Source organism: Thalia democratica, chromosome 7 (genome assembly GCF_965202585.1).
Source record: "Thalia democratica chromosome 7, ktThaDemo2.hap1.1, whole genome shotgun sequence".
Classification (NCBI taxonomy): domain Eukaryota; kingdom Metazoa; phylum Chordata; class Thaliacea; order Salpida; family Salpidae; genus Thalia; species Thalia democratica.
The window spans coordinates 61,736,553-61,761,557 of NC_139171.1; the positions used below are offsets into that span (position 1 = coordinate 61,736,553).

The following is a 25,005-nucleotide window of genomic DNA, read 5'->3' on the forward strand; positions in this document are numbered from 1 at the left end:
TTTACAAAATTTCTTATTAAATATAAGTTCTAATATATGTTTGTTCAACTTTACAAAATTTCTTGTTAAATATAAGTTCTAATATATGTTAGTTCAACTTTACAAAATTTCTTATTAAATATAAGTTCTAATATATGTTTGTTCAACTTTACAAAATTTCTTATTAAATATAAGTTCTAATATATGTGGGTTCAACTTTACAAAATTTCACATTAAATATAAGTTCTAATATATGTTTGTTCAACTTTACAAAATTTCTTATTAAATATAAGTTCTAATATATGTTGGTTTATCTTTACAAAATTTCTTATTAAATGTAAGTTCTAACATATGTGGGTTCAACTTTACAAAATTTCTTATTAAATATAAGATCTAATATATGTTTGTTCAACTTTACAAAATTTCTTGTTAAATAAATGTTCTAATATATGTGGGTTTAACTTTACAAAATTCCTTATTAAATATAAGTTCCTATATATGTTTGTTCAACTTTACAAAATTTCTTATTAAATATAAATTCTAACATACGTGGGTTCAACTTTACAAAATTCCTTATTAAATATAAGTTCTAACATATGTGGGTTCAACTTTACAAAATTTCTTGTTAAATAAATGTTCTAATATATTTGGGTTTAACTTTACAAAATTCCTTGTTAAATATAAGTTCTAATATATGTTTGTTCTACTTTACAAAATTTCTTATTAAATATAAGTTCTAATATATGTTTGTTCAACTTTACAAAATTTCTTATTAAATATAAGTTCTAATATATGTTGGTTCAACTTTACAAAATTCCTTAATAAATATAAGTTCTAATATATGTCGGTTCAACTTTACAAAATTTCTTATTAAATATAAGTTCTAATATATGTTAGTTCAACTTTACAAAATTTCTTATTAAATATAAGTTCTAATATATGTGGGTTCAACTTTACAAAATTCCTTATTAAATATAAGTTCTAATATATGTGGGTTTATCTTTACAAAATTTCTTGCTAAATATAAATTCTAATATATGTAGGTTCAACTTTACAAAATTTCTTGTTAAATATAAGTTCTAATACATGTTTGTTCAACTTTACAAAATTTCTTATTAAATATAAGTTCTAATATATGTTTGTTCAACTTTACAAAATTTCTTATTAAATATAAGTTCTAATATATGTTTGTTTATCTTTACAAAATTTCTTATTAAATACAAGTTCTAATATATGTGGGTTCAACTTTACAAAATTTCTTGTTAAATATAAGTTCTAACATATGTTTGTTCAACTTTACAAAATTTCTTGTTAAATATAAGTTCTAATATATGTGGGTTCAACTTTACAAAATTTCTTATTAAATAAATGTTCTAATATATGTTGGTTTAACTTTACAAAATTTCTTATAAAATATAAGTTCTAATATATGTTTGTTCAACTTTACAAAATTTCTTGTTAAATATAAGTTCTAATATATGTTTGTTCAACTTTACAAAATTTCTTGTTAAATATAAGTTCTAATATATGTTTGTTCAACTTTACAAAATTTCTTATTAAATATAAGTTCTAACATATGTGGGTTCAACTTTACAAAATTTCTTATTAAATATAAGTTCTAATATATGTGGGTTCAACTTTACAAAATTTCACATTAAATATAAGTTCTAATATATGTTTGTTCAACTTTACAAAATTTCTTATTAAATATAAGTTCTAATATATGTGGGTTCAACTTTACAAAATTTCTTGTTAAATATAAGTTCTAATATATGTTTGTTCAACTTTACAAAATTTCTTGTTAAATATAAGTTCTAATATATGTTTGTTCAACTTTACAAAATTTCTTGTTAAATATAAGTTCTAATATATGTTGGTTCAACTTTACAAAATTTCACATTAAATATAAGTTCTAATATATGTTTGTTCAACTTTACAAAATTTCTTATTAAATATAAGTTCTAACATATGTTGGTTCAACTTTACAAAATTTCTTATTAAATATAAGTTCTAATATATGTTTGTTCAACTTTACAAAATTTCACATTAAATATAAGTTCTAATATATGTGGGTTCAACTTTACAAAATTTCTTATTAAATATAAGTTCTAATATATGTTGGTTCAAGTTTACAAAATTTCTTATTAAATATAAGTTCTAATATATGTCGGTTCAACTTTACAAAATTTCTTATTAAATATAAGTTCTAATATATGTTTGTTCAACTTTACAAAATTCCTTAATAAATATAAGTTCTAATATATGTTTGTTCAACTTTACAAAATTTCTTATTAAATATAAGTTCTAATATATGTGGGTTCAACTTTACAAAATTTCTTATTAAATATAAGTTCTAATATATGTGGGTTCAACTTTACAAAATTTCTTGTTAAATATAAGTTCTAATATATGTGTTGGTTCAACTTTACAAAATTTCTTGTTAAATATAAGTTCTAATATATGTTTGTTCAACTTATAAAATTTCTTATTAAATATAAGTTCTAATATATGTTTGTTCAACTTTACAAAATTTCTTATTAAATATAAGTTCTAACATATGTGGGTTCAACTTTACAAAATTTCTTGTTAAATATAAGTTCTAATATATGTTGGTTTAAACTTTACAAAATTTCTTGTTAAATATAAGTTCTAATATATTTGTGGGTTCAACTTTACAAAATTTCTTGTTAAATATAAGTTCTAATATATGTTCGTTCAACTTTACAAAATTTCTTATTAAATATAAGTTCTAATATATTTGTGGGTTCAACTTTACAAAATTTCTTGTTAAATATAAGTTCTAATATATTTGTGGGTTCAACTTTACAAAATTTCTTGTTAAATATAAGTTCTAATATATGTTTGTTCAACTTTACAAAATTTCTTATTAAATATAAGTTCTAATATATGTTTGTTTATCTTTACAAAATTTCTTGTTAAATATAAGTTCTAATACATGTTTGTTCAACTTTACAAAATTTCTTATTAAATATAAGTTCTAATATATGTGGGTTTAACTTTACAAAATTCCTTGTTAAATATAAGTTCTAATACATGTTTGTTCAACTTTACAAAATTTCTTATTAAATATAAGTTCTAATATATGTTGGTTTAACTTTACAAAATTTCTTGTTAAATATAAGTTCTAATATATGTGGGTTTATCTTTACAAAATTCCTTGTAAAATATAAGTTCTAATATATGTGAGTTTATCTTCACAAAATTCCTTATTAAATATAAATTCTAATATATGTGGGTTCAACTTTACAAAATTTCTTGTTAAATATAAGTTCTAATATATGTGGGTTCAACTTTACAAAATTTCTTGTTAAATATAAGTTCTAATATATGTAAGTTCAACTTTACAAAATTCCTTGTTAAATATAAGTTCTAATACATGTTTGTTCAACTTTACAAAATTTCTTATTAAATATAAGTTCTAATATATGTTGGTTTAACTTTACAAAATTTCTTGTTAAATATAAGTTCTAATATATGTGGGTTTATCTTTACAAAATTCCTTGTAAAATATAAGTTCTAATATATGTGAGTTTATCTTCACAAAATTCCTTATTAAATATAAATTCTAATATATGTTGGATCAACTTTACATAAATTCTAGTAAAATACAGTATTTGAAGTATTTTTCAAGTCAAATATACTTTAAAATTCATCTTTCTTAAAATTTATTGAAGACACAATTGTTGAAATGTACTACTTTTAATATTTTTTACCGTAAAACAGATCTCTAGATGTCATTTTTAAAAATGATTGTCTAGAAGCCATTATTCCTTTAAAGATTGATGTCAATCTTTAAACAAAATCTTAATAAGTATCTAATTACTAGTTTCTAAGATATTTTATCTCTTTTAGATACTAATACATAATATATTTCATATTATGTATATCTGTTAGAAAGCATGATGATGTATTTAATGGCTAATTAATATAATGCATGATTTACTAAAGAAACAGAAATTTAACAGAAACAGAATAAGAAAATAACTAAAGCTATATACACACATTAATACCTTTTCAAGTTCACTTTTATGTTTATGCATACTATATGGCTGTCTAATACGATCCTGTTTCAATAAAAGAACAAAATACTTTGTCAGATTATTTGTTATGCTTATTAGAAAATATTAGATATAAAAACCTAGAACAAAAAAATGCTTGTTATAAAGTACATAAATAGTTTATATAAATATATACCTTAAAGTCCAAATAACCTAGAAGTATGAAAAATAAATAAAGACATGATATATGGCTTTAACAAAAAAAAATATAGAACTTGTAAAACTTAAATACTAAAGAAAAAGGAAAGAATTGCATTAAATTTATGAACTGAGTTTGGTTGAAATTTTTGAGGTAAAAAAGCTGTTTAAGCATGATAACTTGGCAGATATATTTGCATTGAATAGTTGCAGAGGCAGTGACGTCATAAAAAGCAATTTATGAAGTATTTTATGACGTCATAGAAGCGTGTGGAAGTCGTAAGCACGATTTTGAAAGAAAAATAATAAATAATTTGGAAATTCACTTTATGGAAAGCAAGTTAGCGAGACATATTAATAAAATGCAACTTTTTTATTGTTCTAAAACTAAAAATAACGCTGTTCAAAGGATAATTGAATATTTTAAGATCGGAACAAAATATTAATAAAATGGTAATTTAATAATTCTTTTAGGATGGAAAAAGTTAAACTCGGTTAAAAAAAAACTTATCCTTGCAAATGGACCTAAGCTTTTGTGTTAGTTAAAACTTTGGTTCAATTATAACCCATGCAGAGGCTAAACCCATGTATGTTATATTTTAGTATAGTTAGAGATTTTCAGCTAACATTAAACACCTATTTTAATATAAAGAGTTTAGTGAAAGCGCTAAGCTCTTATTTTTGACTGTAAATAACTCACCATTGACCATAAGTTTGACACCTAATAAAAAGTAGTTGAAATAGTCTTAACATTGAAACGTAATTAAAATTTATTTATTAAACAAAACTCTATTTACGTCAAGAATATTGCATCGTTTTCATATTGTTAACAAAAAGAAAAGAACTCTGGAAGTTTTTACTTACTTAAAAACTATAATTAAAATTTGAAAACTTTTATTGTAACAATTATTGATATTCTAATAAAAATAACGCAATTTTAATAATACAAGAAAACTTATATACGATAACAAATCATTTAGGTTGAATTTTGTTGAGATAAAATTTACGTAATTAATGTCATCCACAATACAAAGGTAAAATAGTCCTTCAAATCTTTTTTTTAATTCTTGTGATATGATTTAATTTTATTTGCACATTTTTTCCGTGATGGTAAGGTTTATATAAATGTTTATACAACTGAATTTTAAAACCTACTTTAAAATTAATAAAATATTTGTTGTAATTTCAAATGATAAGAAAACACAAACATTAGCAAGTTGAAATGTTGTGTCCTGTGCATCATTCTTGGTAATAGTGAATATAGTATTAAATAATTTAAATTAATATAATTATAAAATAAAAACAAACATTAGTAAGTTGAAATGTAGTATCTTGAGCATCATTCTTGGTGATAGTGCATGTAATATTAAGTATAATAAATTAATACAATTAACAAATAAATACAAACATTGGTAAGTTGAAACGTAGTGTCTTGTGCATCATTCTTGGTAATAGTGCATATAATATTAAATATAATAACTAATTAACAAATAAATACAAACATTAGTAAGTTGAAAAGTGGTGTCTTGAGCATCATTCTTGGTGATTGTGCATATAATATTAAATATAATAATTAAATAATTAACAAACAAACATTAGTAAGTTGGAATGTAGTATCTTGAGCATCATTCTTGGTAATAGTTAATGTAATAATAAATATAATAATTAATTAACAAACAAACATTAGTGAGTTGGAATGTGGTGTCTTGAGCATCATTCTTGGTAATTGTGCATGTAATATTAAATATAATAAATAATTAACAAACAAACATTAGTGAGTTGGAATGTGGTGTCTTGAGCATCATTCTTGGTAATAGTGCATGTTCCGATCATGTTGAAACTCGTGTTCCTAACTGCGTAAGGTCCTGCTGGGCTGGGAGCTGAAACCGTGGAACTTCTGGGACGATGTTTCGATTTCTTCGGCGTGAAAACGTTCTTCAGTCCCTTGGCTGCTGTTGACTGTATGGGAAATAGTTGGTTAAAATTGAAAAACTTTCTATCAAATTAAAGTATAGTTATTTTTAATAAATAATCTATGTTTTTAAATGTTGAAACGATATTACCCATCAAACTGCATTAATCAAAACTAAATGAAAACTTATAAGAATATAGAAAAAAAGGCTATTTTTTTTGTAAAAATTTGTCTTTAGCAACTGCTAAGCTATACAATCTCACTAATATCTGCATAACTTAATCTAGCTTTGTAAACAAAAGCTCTAATCTAATGCTGAGCTACACTAACCTCTAAACTAAAACTATTTTGTACCTTATTTTTGTTCTCCTTGTTAATAGCATTGCTTATAGAACTGTTGAGTTTCTGTGAAACCATGGAAACATTTCTACTGAGAGATTTTGTGCTCTTCTCCAACTTTTTGGTGCTCTTCTCGATAATCTTCCTTCCCGCCATGTTAGCAATGGTTGCCACGGTAACAACTTTGGGGGTTTTCTTTGGGGTGAGACCCAGAAAAAATCTGGCTTCTTTCGTTGTTGACGGCTGTGTTACAAAATTTAGTTGAATGATGAACTATATCTTAATCTAATCTTTTTTTTGTAGCTTTAAGTTTTATAATTATTAAAATTTCTGTCTCTAACTTCTCTGTATTACATGTTTTACTAAAAAACACAACCTAATCTAACTCTACTTAATTTTTTTTGAGCTACTAGCTGTCCTTCTAAATCTAAATCTTTGACTTTTTGACTAATTCTACCTCTTTGTTAAAATCCTTAACAAAGAGGTAGAAAGAGGTATTATTAGATAATATCATACAATATTTTAATAACATAATTTATTAAAGCAGTTGTTTTTAAATGAAAAAGATGATTGTTACAAAATTAAATAAAACTATTAGTAATTTGTACCTTGCTAAAAACTTTGCTCGATTTCTTCTCAGGAACTTCGTTTTCTTGCTTTGACAGGTCCTGCATAGACTAATACAAAATAAAAACGTATTATTACTAGTTTACATAAAAAATAAAAACATATTATTACTGGTTTATAGTAATTAAACATAACAAAAAAAATATTTAAAGCCAAAAATTTTTTAATTGTACAACACAACAAAAGCTTGTGGAAATTAAATGAACACAAGTTTGATCATACTAAAAACGTATAGTTAGTTTTCCGTTTTTTTTTTACAAGTAAGATTAAAATTTATTAAAAAAGTTCGGTCATCAAATCTTTAATATTTATTTATAAAATAAACTTGTTGAATTACAAATAGCATTGACAAAACATTTTAAAGTTACAAATATAAAACACTTATTAAAAACTATTATTTTAACTGATTTTATATTCTATATTTAGTGCCTTGAAAACAAATGATTACTTTATCACTTATTAGTGATAAGAATTGAAAGTTTTTAATCAAAACAAAGCTTTAAAAAAAAATTTCAGTATGAATATGTTTAATCGCGTATGAATAAGTGTTTTAAAATATTAATTATCAAAAACTAACGAATAAGTAAACTTCTAGGACAATTTCAAAATCGCTTTTCAAATTCTCTCTGTATTTTTTTAATATCACAAATTATTACAAATATAATTATGCTAAAAGTTAATAAACCCTTTATGAAAGTAAATAGTTGATCTTTTGTAAAACTTCAATTATAAACATAGTATGAGGGAAAATTGTAAAGGTAAAACTATATTTACTTTTGATGATTTTGCTTTAACACAAACCAAATTTTTGTAGTAAATTACTTATATAATTTTAAACTATTTAGTCTTAAAAAAAAAAATTTAAAGTACATTTTTACACAATTTTCAAAACAGGAAATTGTCAAAAGCATGCTGAATAAACTTTAGATTTCAATCAAAATATATCGAACACAATAAACAAACATGTGAAAATTGTCTTCAAATTCGAGATTATCTCCTTGTTGATGTTCGCCCAAATGTTTGAGAGTGTGAATTGATGTTGCCAATACTTTTCCTCTACCTGTTTAATAGTTATTAATAAAATGATATTATTTAAAAAGTTTAAGTGTATGACGAGTTGTAGCTAAAACTTTCTCTCTAGCTATTAAATTACTATCATTTCAAATAAAAGTTATAAAACATTATCATTTTAAACAATTTTTCAAACTATGAGCAAATGTTTTTTTATCCTCAACCTAATATAATAGTAAACATTTAAATAAAACATTTACTAAACAACAATCAGTTTTTATTATGATACTTCTATCAACTAATTATATTATTCCAGGTTTGCCATTCATGGAAGTAAAAAAGCCAGCCTGGGTGACTAAAAACAAGCTTGAGCTAGTATATGTTTGAGGCTTCTTAAAAGTTATAAAAAAGATTAAAAAACTCTAAAATAAAAATAATCTCACCAGTTTTAACGAGTATGACGTAATACTGCTGCTGCTTCAAATGTTGCTTGGCAACGGTGAACAGATGTTCGGGTTTCATGGGGAGCGAGATTTTCTTGATGTGCATCGAAGCGGAACATTCGGACCTGGTGATTTATCAATCAAAATATTACTTTACATTTCAAATAAATGCTTTCTTGATTGGTGCTTGTAATTTAGTAACTATTCATTTATATATTAAACAATCTAAACTAGATACAACTTCTACAAAAATAACATAAATTTTATTATTAAATTCATTAGATACATATTATCAACAAAAACATCGGCGAAAGTCTGCAGAGCAGAAGCCTGGACTTTCGTTTGCTGTGAGACAAGCTCAAGTTTAACATAAGGGTTGATCATACCAATCCGATCATCAGACCACAAGCTTCGTTTTTTTCTTACCAATTCGAAGCTTGTGTTCTGATGATCGAATTGGTATGATCGACCCTTTTGTATCTTTAACATTATTTTATCTTTTATTACTTGTATAATACCTTGATATTTCCGATTCGTACTTCGTACGACCGTCTACCTCCATCCTGCGGATTTCCTCCCTGAGCGCCTGATTCTTCTTCGCTGTTTAGGGAATTTTTTTTTTGTGTTAATAGTTATAGACTTACCTTCTATGTAAATTTTTTATTGCTATAATGTTTTCTTTAAAAAGCAATACTTAGTTTTTTTTAACAATTTTTTTAAAGCAATGATTTAAATTTGTTTTTGATATAAGTTGGTTTGAATCAAGATTGTCTAGAGCAGTGCTTCTGAACCTTTTTCTAGTGGCAGAACCCCTAATTTTAATTTTACATAAAATGTATAATTAAATAAATGTTCTTTTTTAAACTTCGAAAGGCTTTCGCGGAACCCCTGAGAGGCGTCGCGGAACCCTAGGGTTCCGAGGAACCCCATTTTAGAAACACTGGTCTAGAGTTCTTAACCAAAGGTCTGGGATGTCAAACCTCTAAATAAACTTGTTGTCTGATTTGCTAAAAAGGGGTAGAATAGTAAATAAAAACAAACTTGCGATAAGAAGTAATTTCTCGGCTTCTGCTTCTGCGGCCGATCCTTTACCGTGTTTAGCGTCGTAACAAACGTACAATTAAAATAAATTAATAATAAATAAAAATATATGTATATATATAGTTTATTGGAAAAATACAATTTAAAAAATATACTAGTACATATGTTTCATGAAGAATGTGTTAAAGTCTAAAATATAAAACCTTATTTTATATAAATATAACCTTTAGTTTTATAGAAATATAAAATTTTATATATATATAAATAAAAACAAACTTGCAATCAGAAGTAGTTTTTCGGCTTCTGCCTCCGCGACCGACCCTTTACCGTGTTTAGCGTCGTAACAAACGTTCAGCGCGTCTGATAACTGCTTGATCCTCGACATCTGCATTTTCTGATCATCCCTCAACTGCTTCATTACTTCCTAAAAATATTATTTGTTTTAAAGTTTAAAATTTATATAAGATATTTTAACTTAAAAAGATGTGCAAAGTTGTTGTTTATTGATTTGTTGTATTGTTACAGAATTAAAAAGTAAATAACTGTGTGCTGTAGAACATTAATTTAAAATAAATATAATTATTGATTTTTTTTTTCTGGTCATCTTTAAATAAAGTTATTTCCTTTTACATTATTTATTTAAAATAGCTGCAAATACATTTTGTGTTATACTACAAAACTTATTTTTTTATACAACTTTCACACAATCAACAGTAGTTGTATAAACATGTTTTTTATTTTTTAAATACACGTTTTTGAATAAAAATTAATTAGCAATAGTGTTTAAGTATGTACATTTTAGTATTTATTAGTATAATTAGTCTAAAAATATTAAAATTTTTAGTTTTACATCAGTTTGTTTTTAAAAGTATAGTACAAAGTTGATAATATATTTGTTAAAATTGTTGATCAAAAATTTTTTTTTAATACTCATGTTCATATAACTAGTTTTTTCTTCAGTAATATCTGTTAGCTGATTTAAAATAACAATTTCAAAACTTTATTATCAAAAAATATACACTAAAACATTTCTCATATTATTTTATAAATATAAAAACATGTAAAACTCAATCACAGGGTTGGCACTGACTTTTGGCAAATTTTCTCCAGGTTTTCAAAATTTCTTCCAGGTTTTTTAAAGTACTTGTTTTTGGGTCTATTATAAGTTTATAATTAAATTTAAGGTTAAAAAAAAATGTGTTAAATAGCATAAAAACATTGAAAAGATACTGTAAAGCTATTTCGAATGTGTTTTTAAAAAAAAAAATTGATGTGACATAAAAAATATTTTTTATGGTAGATTTTATTTTCGAATCAAAATTTTCTACTTAACATGTAATAATTGTTTAAATTACCAGGTTTTTAAGTGATTTTTGTTCAAAATTCCAGGTTTTTCCAGTTTTTTTTTTGCTCAAATTGTCAAATTCCAGGTTTCCAAGTAAAGTGGCAACCCTGCAATCATCTTAAAAAGAAAAATATTTTTAAATTCATGTACTACACAAACTTTTACAAAAATAAAACATATGTAGATAAAGATAAAAAGGGAGTTTAAATTAAAAGTTTTTAAAAGCTTAATCTTTCTCTTACGAATAAATATTTTAATGCATACTAAACATTTACTTTCATTACTACTTAAATTAAAATTGGTTTTGAAAACTAGAATTTTTTTTGTTATAATTAGATAAATAAATTTCCTTTAATTTTGTATCAAATATGATGATACAATATCTTCTAAACTTTAATTTGGTTAGAAAAAATAAATATAATTTAAACTACGAATAAAAATATACAAACATTATCTAATTTTCAAACCAGAAACAACTCGAAACAAAATAGGAATTGGAAATTTAAACTTGTGATTTTAGCTTATGAATTTTAGGTGATTTAAATGTACTTGCAAATTAACTTTTAAAAACAAATAGTATTTAAAAACAACTAACATGATAAGGTTTTTGTGTTTGAAGCTTGTAGGTTTTAGGCGATTTAATTGTATCTGCTGATGATAAACTGCTTGCTTCTTTTTTTGCTTCTTTCGGAAAAACATTTTTCAATGGAGTCCTGTTAGAACTAAAATAAACAAACATGTCTTTTAACAATAAGTACGTAATTTTCATTATACTATTGAAAACTTAATTTTTTTTTAACTTTAGAAAAAAAACGTTTTACAAATGTATGAAAGTCTTATTAAGTATCTATATAAACAATAAAATAAACTTTCTACTTAATTGAAATGTTAGTAAGTTTTTATAATAAAATTTAATGTATAACAACATATATTTAATTAACAATTTAATAATAATTAACTTAATAAACAAACATGTTCTTTTTAGCGCTTGATCGGTACGAGTTGATGGTGTGTTTGTTGGGTTTGGCCAGTTTCAAATTTGGGGTGTTCACGGGTGCCTTGTTGCTTAGTGACAAGGGTTGCTGGTTGCTTAGCGACAGCAAGTTCTCCGTACTATTTGATTTTTTGAACTCCTGAGATTTTCTGCTCCTTTTGATCGTTGAAGTGCACTCGGCTTCGTTTGATGTCACTTTTCTCTGGTATATTATTTATTTATTTATTTTTTGTTTATTATTTTATTAATTTTAGTTGTAAGAAAAACTTAGCTTTTTACTCAACTGTTTTTTCGTACTTTTCTTTGGTACGTTAACTATATATTAAATTATTATAATTACTAAAACTTTGCTAAGTTCTGTAAAAAAACTTCTTCATTTTATGATATTAACATAGTTGAAGTTAAAACTGTGCTTACCTTTTAAATCGTTTTAAGTCACTTCTTTTTGGACTCTACATAACTTAACTCTAATTTTTTTTTACTTATATAATCCTAGGTTAGTAGCTAAAACTTAACTCTTAATTGCATACTTTATTTTTTTTAATTATTTAATCTTAGGTTAAATTAACAGTTACATAATTTAATAATTTTACGCTAACTTTTTATGGTGATAGTTTTAATATTATTTCGTTTTTCATTTTAATTCAATTCAAATTACCAGTCACAACTAACATAACTAAGTTCATTGGTAATCTGCTTTTTGCTCTTGTTCCTAGTAATACCCGATGTATTGCTAATAACCGATGTGTTCATTGAAGATTCTTCGAAATCATACAATTTGTCGATCACCGCACTTATGTTCAAACTTGATTCTTCGACAGTGGGTGATTTGGGAGTTTCGTCACTGAAAACTGTAAAAAATAAACATACTTATTTTTTATTGTATTTTTTACTTAAGTTAAAACTAAAACATTCAATGTTGGGTTATTTATGAGATTCATCACTTAAACTGGAATTAAATTTTGTGTTTTAAGTTGTATAAACTTAAATTAGTTGTTAAGTATTGTTCAACAACTTGTCCATTTAAAAAAAGTCAGAACGATTGTATTTACTTTAATGCTTAATTTATTAATTTTTACTTGTTTTGTTTTTAGTTTTTGATTAATATAAACAGTATTAAAACTTAATTTTAGATTAACTTGGGAAACGTTAGTTTTACTAGTTAATTATATAATTATATATGTTAACGTATCTAGTTTTATTAAATGAAACTAATTTTGAACAGCATTTTATCAAGTGATTATGCTGGAAGAGTATTATCTTAAAAACAAAATAGAAAACTTTTATATTATTAAAAATATAATTTCTAAAAAAGAAAAAAGACTTCAGTTATATTTCAGGTGGAAAACTTATTTTGATTCAATCAAATAAAAACATGTTTTATAAATTTTTAAAATAATTATATTGATATTTAAAAATTTCTACACATTTTTTATCCAGCTGTCAACGCAAATCAAATCATACTAAATACTTAACCTGAAACAAAATACTTGAGTAAACATATGTTAATTATATAAAGTTATAAATAAATCCGAGTGCTGATTGATTTCATTGTGACTGCCACACACTAAATCTGAGGTTTTTTTATTTAATTACATGTACTAGTATGTAATTTGTATGCACTCACATAATAATAAACTGTGGTACACTTTAGCTGACCCGTTTAGAAAATACATTAGGAAATTTAATAATTAGTCATATAGCTTACTCATGTCTTACATCTTTTAACTAAGAACTGATTTAAACTAACTTTCTCATTTTCTTATCAATAACTAGAATTTAACATTCAATAACTTTGTGTAGAAAAACTATACAATAATCACAAAACTCAGCTAAATAAACTGTTTTTAAGCTAAAAAATTATTTAAACAACTGTTATAAAAAAAAAACTTTGTAACCTTTTTCAGATTTTTCTGATATTTTGCTGAGATTACGACCAATTGATGTGGTACAATCACCTTGACCGTCTAAACTCATTATTTATTATTTTACATAATATAAAGCTGAAAACAAAATAAATAAACTCATTATTAACTACTTTTAATAATATAATAAAGATTTAAAAAAAACTTTATCTAAACTCATTATAAATAACTTTAAATAAAAAAACAAAAATGTTCATTTTAGCATTATGTACTCAGTACTTTTAATTTATTAATGCTAAACTTGATAACACATAGCTGCAAATTGATGAGATATAAAACTTAATCTCTCCTTGATATAATTGTTAACAAAAAGTACTTTGACTGGCTATTTAGGAATGAAAAATAAAAATCAAACTTGCTGCTACCAAAAAATAAAACAGTAACATAAACACTACCAAAAATTCAAAACTGTGTTTGAAAAAATATAAACACTTAAAACACTTTGCATATATAAAATACAGCATAAGTTAAAATCTTACTACATCACGATAATGTTTACTAACTGTACTATAAAGATTATTGTTTAGTTAATTATAATTAATTATTAATTATTAATTATAAGTTAATTATAATTATTAATAATTTACTAATACCTTTCTAACAAATACTAATTACTTACGAAACTCAGACCTAACAAAAGACTTTATAAAACTAAACAATAATTGTCCATACTGATAACAAAATAATCCTCATAAATTAGCTGTACGGATGGTACATAGATAACAATTAATCAAAACCAATTGTTAAAACTTTGTAATATGTCTAACACCTAAAAATTATTTACAACAACAGTAAAATATTCATCCTAAACTGATAAAAAACACAGCTTCAATTACTACAATTGAGTAGAATCAAAAGTAACGTTACATACAGAATAAAAAGACTGTACAAGGGTTCTTCTAAATCAGGGTTTCCCAAACTTTGCCCCCCAATAAAGAATTTAAACAAGCTTTGGCCCCTTTGTACCAAGATTACTCAAAAACTACCATAATAAACACCTAAGACCTTTTTTGCTTCTCATCAACAACTCCAGAATATCTAGCGTTAGTCTCATACCCCCCCCCCCCCTTTGGCCCCTTTGCTATAGACAGCTACCCTAAAAAAACATATTAGACCTATTTTTCCCTTCATCTAACTTTAGTTTATCTAGTTAAATTTTCAAACTATGAACTCATGACCCCTTTGGCCCTTTCTTCTCATTGTCCCCGAGTATCTGACATGGCCCACTTTGGGAAACCTAGTTTTAAATGAACTCTCGAATAAACAAAAAAACTTACAGCTTCCACCGCTTCTGACGGGTGAAAGCAAAACTCAGTATAACAAAGACGTAAAAAAAATACTATTAAGTTATAAATAAGCTAGCTGAGTTTTTTTAACGTCAATACACATAAAAACTGAATTAAAAAAATTTATAATAACAAAAAAACAAACAGATAACTTTACTGCTCATGACCTGCTGAGTATCTGTCATGGCCCACTTTGGGAAACCCTGTTCTAAGCCTGAACTCTCAAATAAATATTATAATAAAAAACAACAACTTACAGCTTCCCCCGCTTCTGACGGGAGCGGTCATGGGAGCGTCGTGATCCAGCATTGATGTGTGCAAAGAAGACAATTGATCATTTGAATCAGAGAACACTTGCTGGAAACTGTGCGAAGTCTCCGTACTTTCGTTCAACTCCGATCCTACGTTGAACGTTGCGTGCGATGTTGATTCGTCTGTTTATTTATTTAAAAATTATCATTATGTTGCACCGTTGAGGTCTGAAACCTTAATAATTCTCCAGATTTTTTTTTGCCTGAATTGTCAAATTCCAGCTTTTTCCAGGATTCCAGGTAAAAGGGTAAGCCTGGTTAATGTTAATTCTTTGTTTGAATAATTATTTAAAAAATTATCATTATGTTTGATCACTGAGGTCTGAAACCTCATGGAGCAATGCATTGAATGAAGTTTTATCTAAGAAAATATTTATTATGTGTTTTATTTTCTTATAAGAAAAATTAGTATATTTAAATCTAAAATATATGCAAACTTATAGTTCGAAAGATTTGAAGCAATTGTTTAAGTACATTTTTCAATTCTTAACTTATATATTTTTTTATCTGCCTTCAACATTCTCTCAAGATCATAATCAATATTTATTTTTTCATAAATAAGAACACTTTATAAATAATCAAACCAATTTGTATTTACATGTAAATATTAACTATCATCATTTACCATCAACATCATAAGTATCTTGTTCAGAAGTACTTTCATCTTTGCTATTAGAAGGATGATCTTCGCAATAATAATCAGGATCATTCAAATCGCTTATCTCATTTTCATCGTCCGAATTCGCATTGTTTGTAGATTGCACACCTGGAATTATAATATGTTTAAACTACTTTATTTTGATTTAATTTACACACCTGGAATTAATTTTTATTTTAAATTATTCAGACATGACTAAAATTAAACGGATCTCAACATGTAGCTATGGTTTTTATAATTAATATTTTTGTATAACAGAAAAATCTACACCGTCGTTTCCTATAAATGGGCGATATTACCCCTCTGGAAGCGATTCTGGTCATAAGCAAGTATAAGCGAAACATTAAACGACTGATTAACCAATTAAGGGGGTGTCTAATTTAAGAAGGCGATTGCTTTTTAAATTTTTGCTAAGTATACGATTATGAAAACGAGTTTGGGAAACCCTGCTGTAAATTTTACTAATACAGTAGTGAGAAAAAGTTACGCATAACTTTTACATACAGTTAAGACTTACTATTGTATGTAAAATATATTTTGTACTGTCCGTAAGCATTAATTTCATTCAGTATTCCAAATTTTGTTAGGAAACCTTTTTACAAACGCTTAAACTTTGAGGATAAATTTTAATACCAACTTGTTAACTAAAGCAGTTTCGAAACAAAACAACTTAATCTTATTTGTTGTAGTATTTGATTTCACGGTCTATGCTGAGTTATGAAGTATAATAACATGTTTTAGATGATTTTAAGAGATATTTGTCTGCTTTGGTTTACTAACAGCTATAGCAAAATAAACTTGTTCTATCAAGTTCTACAAATTTCTAGTTTTAAACAATTATTCAGTTAATGTCTTTAATCTAGCTCAATTTATATTTCTTAACAAAAAAAAATTGTGGTTTTTATTATGTGACGTCAGTAAAAGCCTGAGAGTTTAGCTCTACTTTTTATTTATAAATACAACATTTGTTTAACATTTTCGTTTGAACTTTTTCAGTTCTATTTTTTTTAAATAACTTCATTTTAATTTTACGACTGTTTTATAATGATAGATAAATGTATAATTCTTGAAAACTGATTACACAGTAGTATATAAACTTACATTGTAAATGGTTTTCATAAAGTATATAAAAACTTATAAGTACTTTAAACTTTTCTAATGATCAATTACTTGTTTAAAAATAATAATTTTAGTGTTTGCTTATTAATAGAAAATAATGATCAACTTGTAATATTAAAACAGAATTAATAAATCTTATCAAAAATTATTATAAATAATCACACATTATACCGAAGATTATTCATTTATTTATTTATAAAAGGCTATAGGTGTTTTATAAAACAGGGCTATAAACGTTCGGTCCGCGACTAATTTTTCAGTTATAAAAGTTTTAAATAAAATTACTGAGGAAAAGTAAACTAATAAATTAAAACAAAGATATAATTTAATTGTAAATAAACTTGGGTGCTATTATCATAACTATATTGTTATAAGTTGGTGGTTTAAGATATAAAATCTATTTTAGTATAACTTAACAAAAGTAAAGAGACCTGTTTTGTAAGCCTATGTCTGAAAAAATTATCCATTATTTATAAAAACTATTCGCATCTGGCCACCAAAAAATACTTCGTAAGACTTGTTATACATATACAGGATATAGTGGTTTTTTTTTTGTTCCTATGTCAAGTATAAAAACAGTTAGCTGTGAGCTTAGTTGTTTAATTTTTTTTTTAAATCAAACTTTATGAATTTTTGTCACCCATTTTTTTTATTCAGATAATAATGCAACACTTCACACAAAAATTTAAAACTATTAAGGCATAAATATAATACTTCATAATTAATATAGGTCAGGATTTTCTAAACTTTTTTCAAAAGACCCCCTTCAAAAAAATTAAAAAAGGTATGGCCCCCTCCAAAATATTTTTCAAAAAACTGCTTAAGACCTTTTTTTGCTCTTCATTATCAACTCCAAAATATCAAGTGTAAATTTTAAATTATGGCCTTGTGGCTCCCCATTTTACGGATTGTGATCCCCTGAACTTTTTTTTCTACTATTATCTAGTACAAGTTTCAAAACTGCCATTAAAAACGTCTAATAATTTTTTTCTCTCCATCATCAACTCTAGAATATCTAGTGTAAATTTCAATGTATGATCTCATGCCCCCCCCCCCCTTTACTGCTCATGCCCCCCTAAATTTCTGTAATGGTCCGAAGGGGACCACTTTGCCTAGTTTGGGAAACTCTGGTATAGCTTAACAATTATTTTACACGCCTGATCTGAAGTGGTCAATTCTAAATTAGTTGTTTTAATTATATAAAATCAAAACGAGTTTTCTGCTCTTATTTATGCCTCAACTTCCTAATTCTAATTCAATGTTTTTATTTAGCTGTTCATATTAACTTGTTCTCACAAGCTTTCTAAATAATTTTAAATGTAATTCATTAGAATGTAAACAAAACTACAGCTAAGTTTATACTTATTTTAAAATTAACTTTTTGATATTTTTTTCAAATGACGTCACTAAACATCTGGGAATCAACTTAATTGAAAAAATAAAAATAATTTGACTTATTTATAGATTTTTAGCCGTAGTTATAAACACAGTGTACACTTTATTCTTAATAAAGTTGACTAAATACAACTTACGACTAAATCTAGAATAGTATATTTCTTTAAAATGAGTAACTTTTTACACTTTTATAACTCTGTCTTCACCATGATAGTTACTTGCAAACTTATGATAAAATGGAATTTAACATAACTTACTTGGTTTAGATTTACAACTATTTCTTCTATTACTCACTGTTGGTATTCCGTCAAAATATAAACAGAACTTTATAAAATGTTCACTTTTTTATTAATCTGTTTAGAACTATATCAGTTTCATTCCCATAAACACAAAACTATAAAACATACAGAACTTCTAGTTTGCAAAATGAACTTTAACTCTTAGCCGGAGATGATACTTGCAGATTTATCTACAAGATATAAATAAAGCTTCATTAAGCACTTCTGAAGTTTTTTTGCTTTTATTTTACATAGGACGCATATCTATCCAAGCTATTTATTACAGCTAGATTTACAAAAACTAAAATCAAGGCAAATTTTTTACTTTAAAAATTGTATTCTTTATAAAACAACAAAAGCAAACTACTATCTGAATACAACTACAAAGCTTGAAAGCGAGATGAGTTTTTCACATTAAACAACGGATCATATTTGAATTAGCATATAATTTCTTTATTAAAGGAAAGATCTCTTATTCAGTGTCTTATTGTAAAAAATTTAGACTATTATTTTCGATGGTTTTTAAATATTTCAAATTTAAATAACAGACCTACACAATAATTTATCATATCCATGAACTACAAAGTTAGTTTATGGTTTACTGGTCAGAAAGTTACTCAGTTTAGTTAAGAGTCACTTGTTTTCACAACTTTTTAAACAGTAAATAGATATATACAATAACTGATATTCAACTGTTCCAACTGACAAACTATCAATAGTTAAATCACTAAATTACACTTTTGATGCAATTCTTGAAAATCATTTCCTATTCATTTATAATAACTTGTTGACACAAGTTTTCTAAATATTTTCAGATTTTTCTTTTTTTACTATTATCGACAACTAAGGAATATACCGCTGTATTGTTCATGTTATAAGAAAAATTTTTACAATTCTAGCTTTATGACGTCAGTAGATCTTTTAGAGTAAATTTTTAAACTTGATAAAAAATTGAACTTACCGTAGCTTAATTTTAGAATCTAAAGTTATATCTCAGATATAAACCAGTTTTGTTATTTAAGGTGTTAACTTGTTTTCGCAACTACAGGGTTGCCACTGATTTTAGAAAAATTTCTATAAGGTTTTTAAAATTACACGTTTTTTGGTCTAGTTTTTATTTAAAATAAAGTTTAAAGTAGTAAACTGTATTAAATAGTATATAAACATTAAAAAGATACTGTAAAGCTACTTTGACTGTGTTTTTGATTTGAAAAAAAATTGATGATGACAAACTACTTTTATCTATATGCAGGGTTGTCGAATGTTTTGAAAAATTTATCAAGGTTTTCAAAATTTCTTCCAGGTTTTTAAAAGTAAACATTTTCTGGTCTATTCTTGTTTAAAATCAAGCTTAGGTAACAAACTGTGTAAAACAGTATAAAAACATTGAAAAGATACAGTAAAGCTACTTTGACTGTGTTTTATAACATGAAAACTTTTGAATATTAAAAATTATTTTTATCTGTACGCAGGGTTGCCGAATCTTTTTGGGAAATTTCTCCAAGTTTTATTTATATCGGGGTTTCCCAAAGTGAACTATGAGGGCAAAAGGGGGCAAAGAGGGAGGGGGGCAGTTGGCATGAGCAGTTGAGGGGCCACAAGAGTAAAATGAGGATGAAGAGCAAAAAAAAAGGTCGTACGCGTATTTAAGGTAGTTTTCGAGAAATCTTATAGAAGGCCATAGCTTTTTTAATTTCTTCAAAGGGGGCCTTTTGAAAAAAGCGATTTTAATACTTTTTTAATTTGCTCTTATTTACAGCACTAAATAATAACTACAAAACTTGAAAATAAGATGAGTTTTTCAAACTTACAGGCCTGTTTAAGTTTTACACTAATCAATCATATTTTTTATATCCGAGATCTATACAGTAAGTTTATGATTTACTGGTCAGAAAATTACTCAAATTAGTTTTAGATACTGATTTATTTTCACGGCTTTTGAAAATGTAAATAAAGAACAAACTCCTATTAGGTCGTTTGTACAATCCATCAATTATAAAATAATTTGACCACGCAAGTTTTTAGTTCCTAAACTACGCTTTTGATCTGATTTGTGCTATTCATTTTGTTATGCCTGTATAACAACCTGTTTTCACAAGTTTATAAATATTACTATCCTTAGTAATGTACTTCAATGATGATTTAATTGTGTGTAGAGCGCTGTATTTGTATATCTTAATTAAAAAATTTTTGCACACCTTTTAATATATGACGTCAGCAAGTCGATCATAGTGAATTTTTTAACAAAAAAAATAGAATTTACCATGGCTAATTTTGGACTTGTAATCTTAAAACTCAAATGGCATCCAGTATTACAGTGAAGAATAATTACTAACTTGTTATCGCAAGCCTTATATCTTGATAAAACGAGTAAAGTGAGTGATTTGATTGGCAAGTATTTAAACACTATAGCTAAATTTGCATTTTTTACAAATTTTTTTGTTGACTTTGTTATAAAACCTCATTAAGCATTTCAGAGTCAACTTGTAAAAATAAATAAATTACCTAAGCAGATTTTCTACTTTTTGGTTATGTTTAAGTTATATCTAAACCAGTTATATTATATTACTAAATGTTAACTTGGATTGCAAGTTTAAAATTGAAACTAGATGGACACATCCTTTACATTCGTAACTTTTTAGGTATTATAAATAAATGTATACTTCTAAAAAAAAATAGTGTTTTTACTTTTAATGACGTCACTAAACATTTGAAGAGTCAATATCTGAAATGATGAAAATGTTTATTTGTTTTTTACCAAGTAAACAATTCCATTTACACAAAGTATCTTTTAAATAAACTGAACCTAATTCTTCTATAAAAATTTGTTTTCAATATTCTGAATAAATAATTATATTAGTTATGAAAAGTTCTTTTTATCAACAGATAAAATTTACAAACATCTGCTTAAAAATTTTTAAAAATAAACAAACTAAAGTTATTTAATTGCTTGATTTATACATGAAAAACATATAATTAGTATGCAGGATTTTAAGTGGAAACTCTACAAAATAAAACACTCTTTAACTGAATTAAATCAAATAAGTATATAAACAACTAACATTAAACTAATATAAACTTGAATTTCACAAAATAGAAACTTGAAAGCATTTAATAGTTAAACTTGTAATTTTTCCTTTAAATTTAATTGGAATTACTTTGTTAACTGTGAGTGTTGAAAGAATTAAAATGCATTAACATACTATGTTATTGCAAGCAGAAACTATTATTTTTGTTTTATAACAACTTGATTTGAAAAATCAAAATTGATAATGTTGTATTAAACGAAAGGTCTCTTGCAAAAAGTTTTTTTTTTTTCGAAATGTGAAAGTTACTGTTAGCGGTTTTTTTAATCATAACTAGCATTATTTATTACCTTTACTGCTATACTTGAGCAACGCTTCAAAATTAAACTACTATTAATTTGTTTAAGAACTTGAAGTTAAAAAGTTGAAAAAACAGTTTATACTTATTCTCATCTTGATATCTCTACTTATTGATTTCAAAACATCATGACATATAAAGTGAAGTTTAAGTTAGTTTAAAAAATTATATATAAACAACAACGCATACTATTTACTACACAAAACCAATCGAATCTCGCATACAATAAGATTTCGATTCACACTTTAGTGTCCTAACGGTATTAGCTCCCATGAGAGTTATTATATACCGTATGTTTTCAATAAACACTAATCTCTTTAACTCTTTGAACTTTACCGACTGTGAGTCTATATTATTCAAACAAATCCCCCTTATAAAGGTTAGACAATATATGTGTGAGCTTCAATGATTGGTTACCTTTACAAGACTCATTATATGAAAATTTTAGATAATCTTGTTGAAATACTACTTAAAACTTATAATTATAATATAAAACCAAATCCTTTTATTAAGGTTATATTATAATATGCAAATCCCCCTCTCATAAAGGTTGTATACCGTATTAATTTCACTGTAAAAGTATTGAAAGGGTTTTTGCTACATATTCAATTTTAATTTTTTGGTTAGCTTATTTTACTTAAAATTTAAAAGGGTTCCAAAAATGACTGAATTAGTTTTTGATAAAGCACAGATAAAAATTATTTTTATGTGAATTAAGTATAATAAAGCCTTATCTAATTGAAAGTAATTTCATTTAAAGTTAATTTATAAAAGTTTATTTATCAGTTTTTTAACAGTCAACAAATTGAAAATTTTGTAGGACTTATATTTACTTTTTAATGAACTTTGGATGAAATAACAATTTTTAAAAATTTGATTACTTAATTATTAATTGTTTAACTACTGTATGCTTTAATAAAAATACCAACTTTGACTAATTAATTCAGAACCGAGATCACTACCATAAAAACTAGTAAATAAATAAATTAATAAAATACAAACTTTGGTTAATTAATTCAGAATCGAGATCACTATCATGAAAACTAATAAAAATTAAATAATAAAATATAATAATTAAATAAATAAACTAACTTTGATTAATTGATTCGGAATCAAGATCACTGTCGTGAAAACTAATAAAAATTAAACAATAAAATATAATAATTAAATAAAATACTAAAGTTGATTAACTGATTCGGAATCAAGATCGCTGTCATGAAAACTAATAAAATAAATATAATATAACAATTAAAATATATATAATTAATATATATATATATATATATATATAACTAATTAATATAATAATTAATAAAAATACTAACTTTGGTTAATTGATTCGGAATCAAGGTCGCTATCGTGAAAACTAATAAAATAAATATAATATAACAATTAAAATATATATAATTAATATATATATATATATATATATATATATAACTAATTAATATAATAATTAATAAAAATACTAACTTTGGTTAATTGATTCGGAATCAAGGTCGCTATCGTGAAAACTAATAAAATAAATATAATATAACAATTAAAATATATATAATTAATATATATATATATATATCACTAATTAATATAATAATTAATAAAAATACTAACTTTGATTAATCGATTCTGAATCAAGGTCGCTGTCATGAAAACTTCCTTCTTCTTCAGTCTGTTTAATTTCAAAAAATTATTTAAAATATAAATTGGTAGAATAAATAACGTTATTAGTAATATGCAAAACATGTCAAATACTTTTTTAATGTAATGAAAGTAAAATATATTTAGTTCACTCTAACAACTTAGCTTTACAAATATTATTAATCTATTTATATTATAGGAAACTATTAGTTGATAGAAAATTAATAAAATTACATTTTACTATTTTTACTTGAAAAAAACAAAATCAGCTAAATAAATAAATTCGTAAATAATCATGTGAAATTAATCTAAAACTTAAAGTTTTGATTAAAATATTTAAACGAACACTAGTAGAAGCCTTGTTGGATGAAGAAACTGAGACATTGTCTTGAAAACTTGTGTTATTCGAACTCATAAGTTCCGCACTTTTGTTCTATAAAACAAATTTATAACAACTTTAGAATAACCAAAATCTAAATATACCAAATAATTTAAACAGAAATTTTGTGAGGGTATCAAAACTTAAATTGATTTCTACATTAATCACTGAAACTTGTACTTATCAATTACTAGTTTTATTTATAATTAAAACTAACAGCAACTTCTACATTTATCATGGTTATATTTATACATCAACGAAACTTGACTTTAAAAATAAAAATGGATTAATAGTTTATAAACTAATAGTTAAAAATAATAAAATTTACATAAACTAACAGTTTATAAATTAATAGTTTATTAATACTAACACCGACTTCTACATTTATCATGATTTTATTAATACATCAATGAAAATTAATTTCATAAACTTGTAAATTTAATAGTTTATAAATTATTAGCTTAAAAAAATAAAGTTTATAATAACTAACACCGACTTCAACATTGATCATGGTTTTTTTAGTTTCATTCTTCGGAGTGGAAGTTGATATTTTTTGCTGATTCGTATCCAAGCTCTGTCTCCTGAAAAGAATAAATAAATATTTAAAATAAATATAAAAAAATAAACAAATAAACTCAAACACAATGAAATCCCACTAAACACAATATATGATCAAAAGTATATTTTTTATATTAAAGCTGAAATATATTACTTAAATAGTAAA

The 25,005-nt window shown here is 24.8% G+C and overlaps 1 protein-coding gene across 3 annotated transcripts in view; it reads right to left on the minus strand.

Moving 5' to 3' along the window:
• The window catches only part of LOC145840424 (uncharacterized), a 36,681-nt gene that overhangs the window by 3,607 nt on the left and 8,069 nt on the right, over positions 1–25,005 (minus strand). The window contains exons 8-22 of one of the 3 annotated variants that reach the window (XM_082947683.1): positions 24,778–24,862; positions 24,249–24,335; positions 23,876–23,933; positions 16,056–16,196; positions 15,377–15,553; positions 12,581–12,759; positions 11,887–12,110; positions 11,510–11,627; positions 9,846–9,993; positions 9,047–9,128; positions 8,529–8,653; positions 8,038–8,134; positions 7,652–7,700; positions 7,056–7,124; positions 5,967–6,155 (exon numbers count right to left, since the gene is read on the minus strand). In XM_082947683.1, coding sequence (XP_082803809.1) covers positions 5,967–6,155; positions 7,056–7,124; positions 7,652–7,700; positions 8,038–8,134; positions 8,529–8,653; positions 9,047–9,128; positions 9,846–9,993; positions 11,510–11,627; positions 11,887–12,110; positions 12,581–12,759; positions 15,377–15,553; positions 16,056–16,196; positions 23,876–23,933; positions 24,249–24,335; positions 24,778–24,862 — 1,828 coding nt within the window. Of the gene's footprint in view, positions 1–5,966; positions 6,156–7,055; positions 7,125–7,651; positions 7,701–8,037; positions 8,135–8,528; positions 8,654–9,046; positions 9,129–9,845; positions 9,994–11,509; positions 11,628–11,886; positions 12,111–12,580; positions 12,760–15,376; positions 15,554–16,055; positions 16,197–23,875; positions 23,934–24,248; positions 24,336–24,771; positions 24,863–25,005 lie in introns of all 3 variants that reach the window. The other 2 variants (XM_082947684.1, XM_082947682.1) reach the window with 2 other exon arrangements.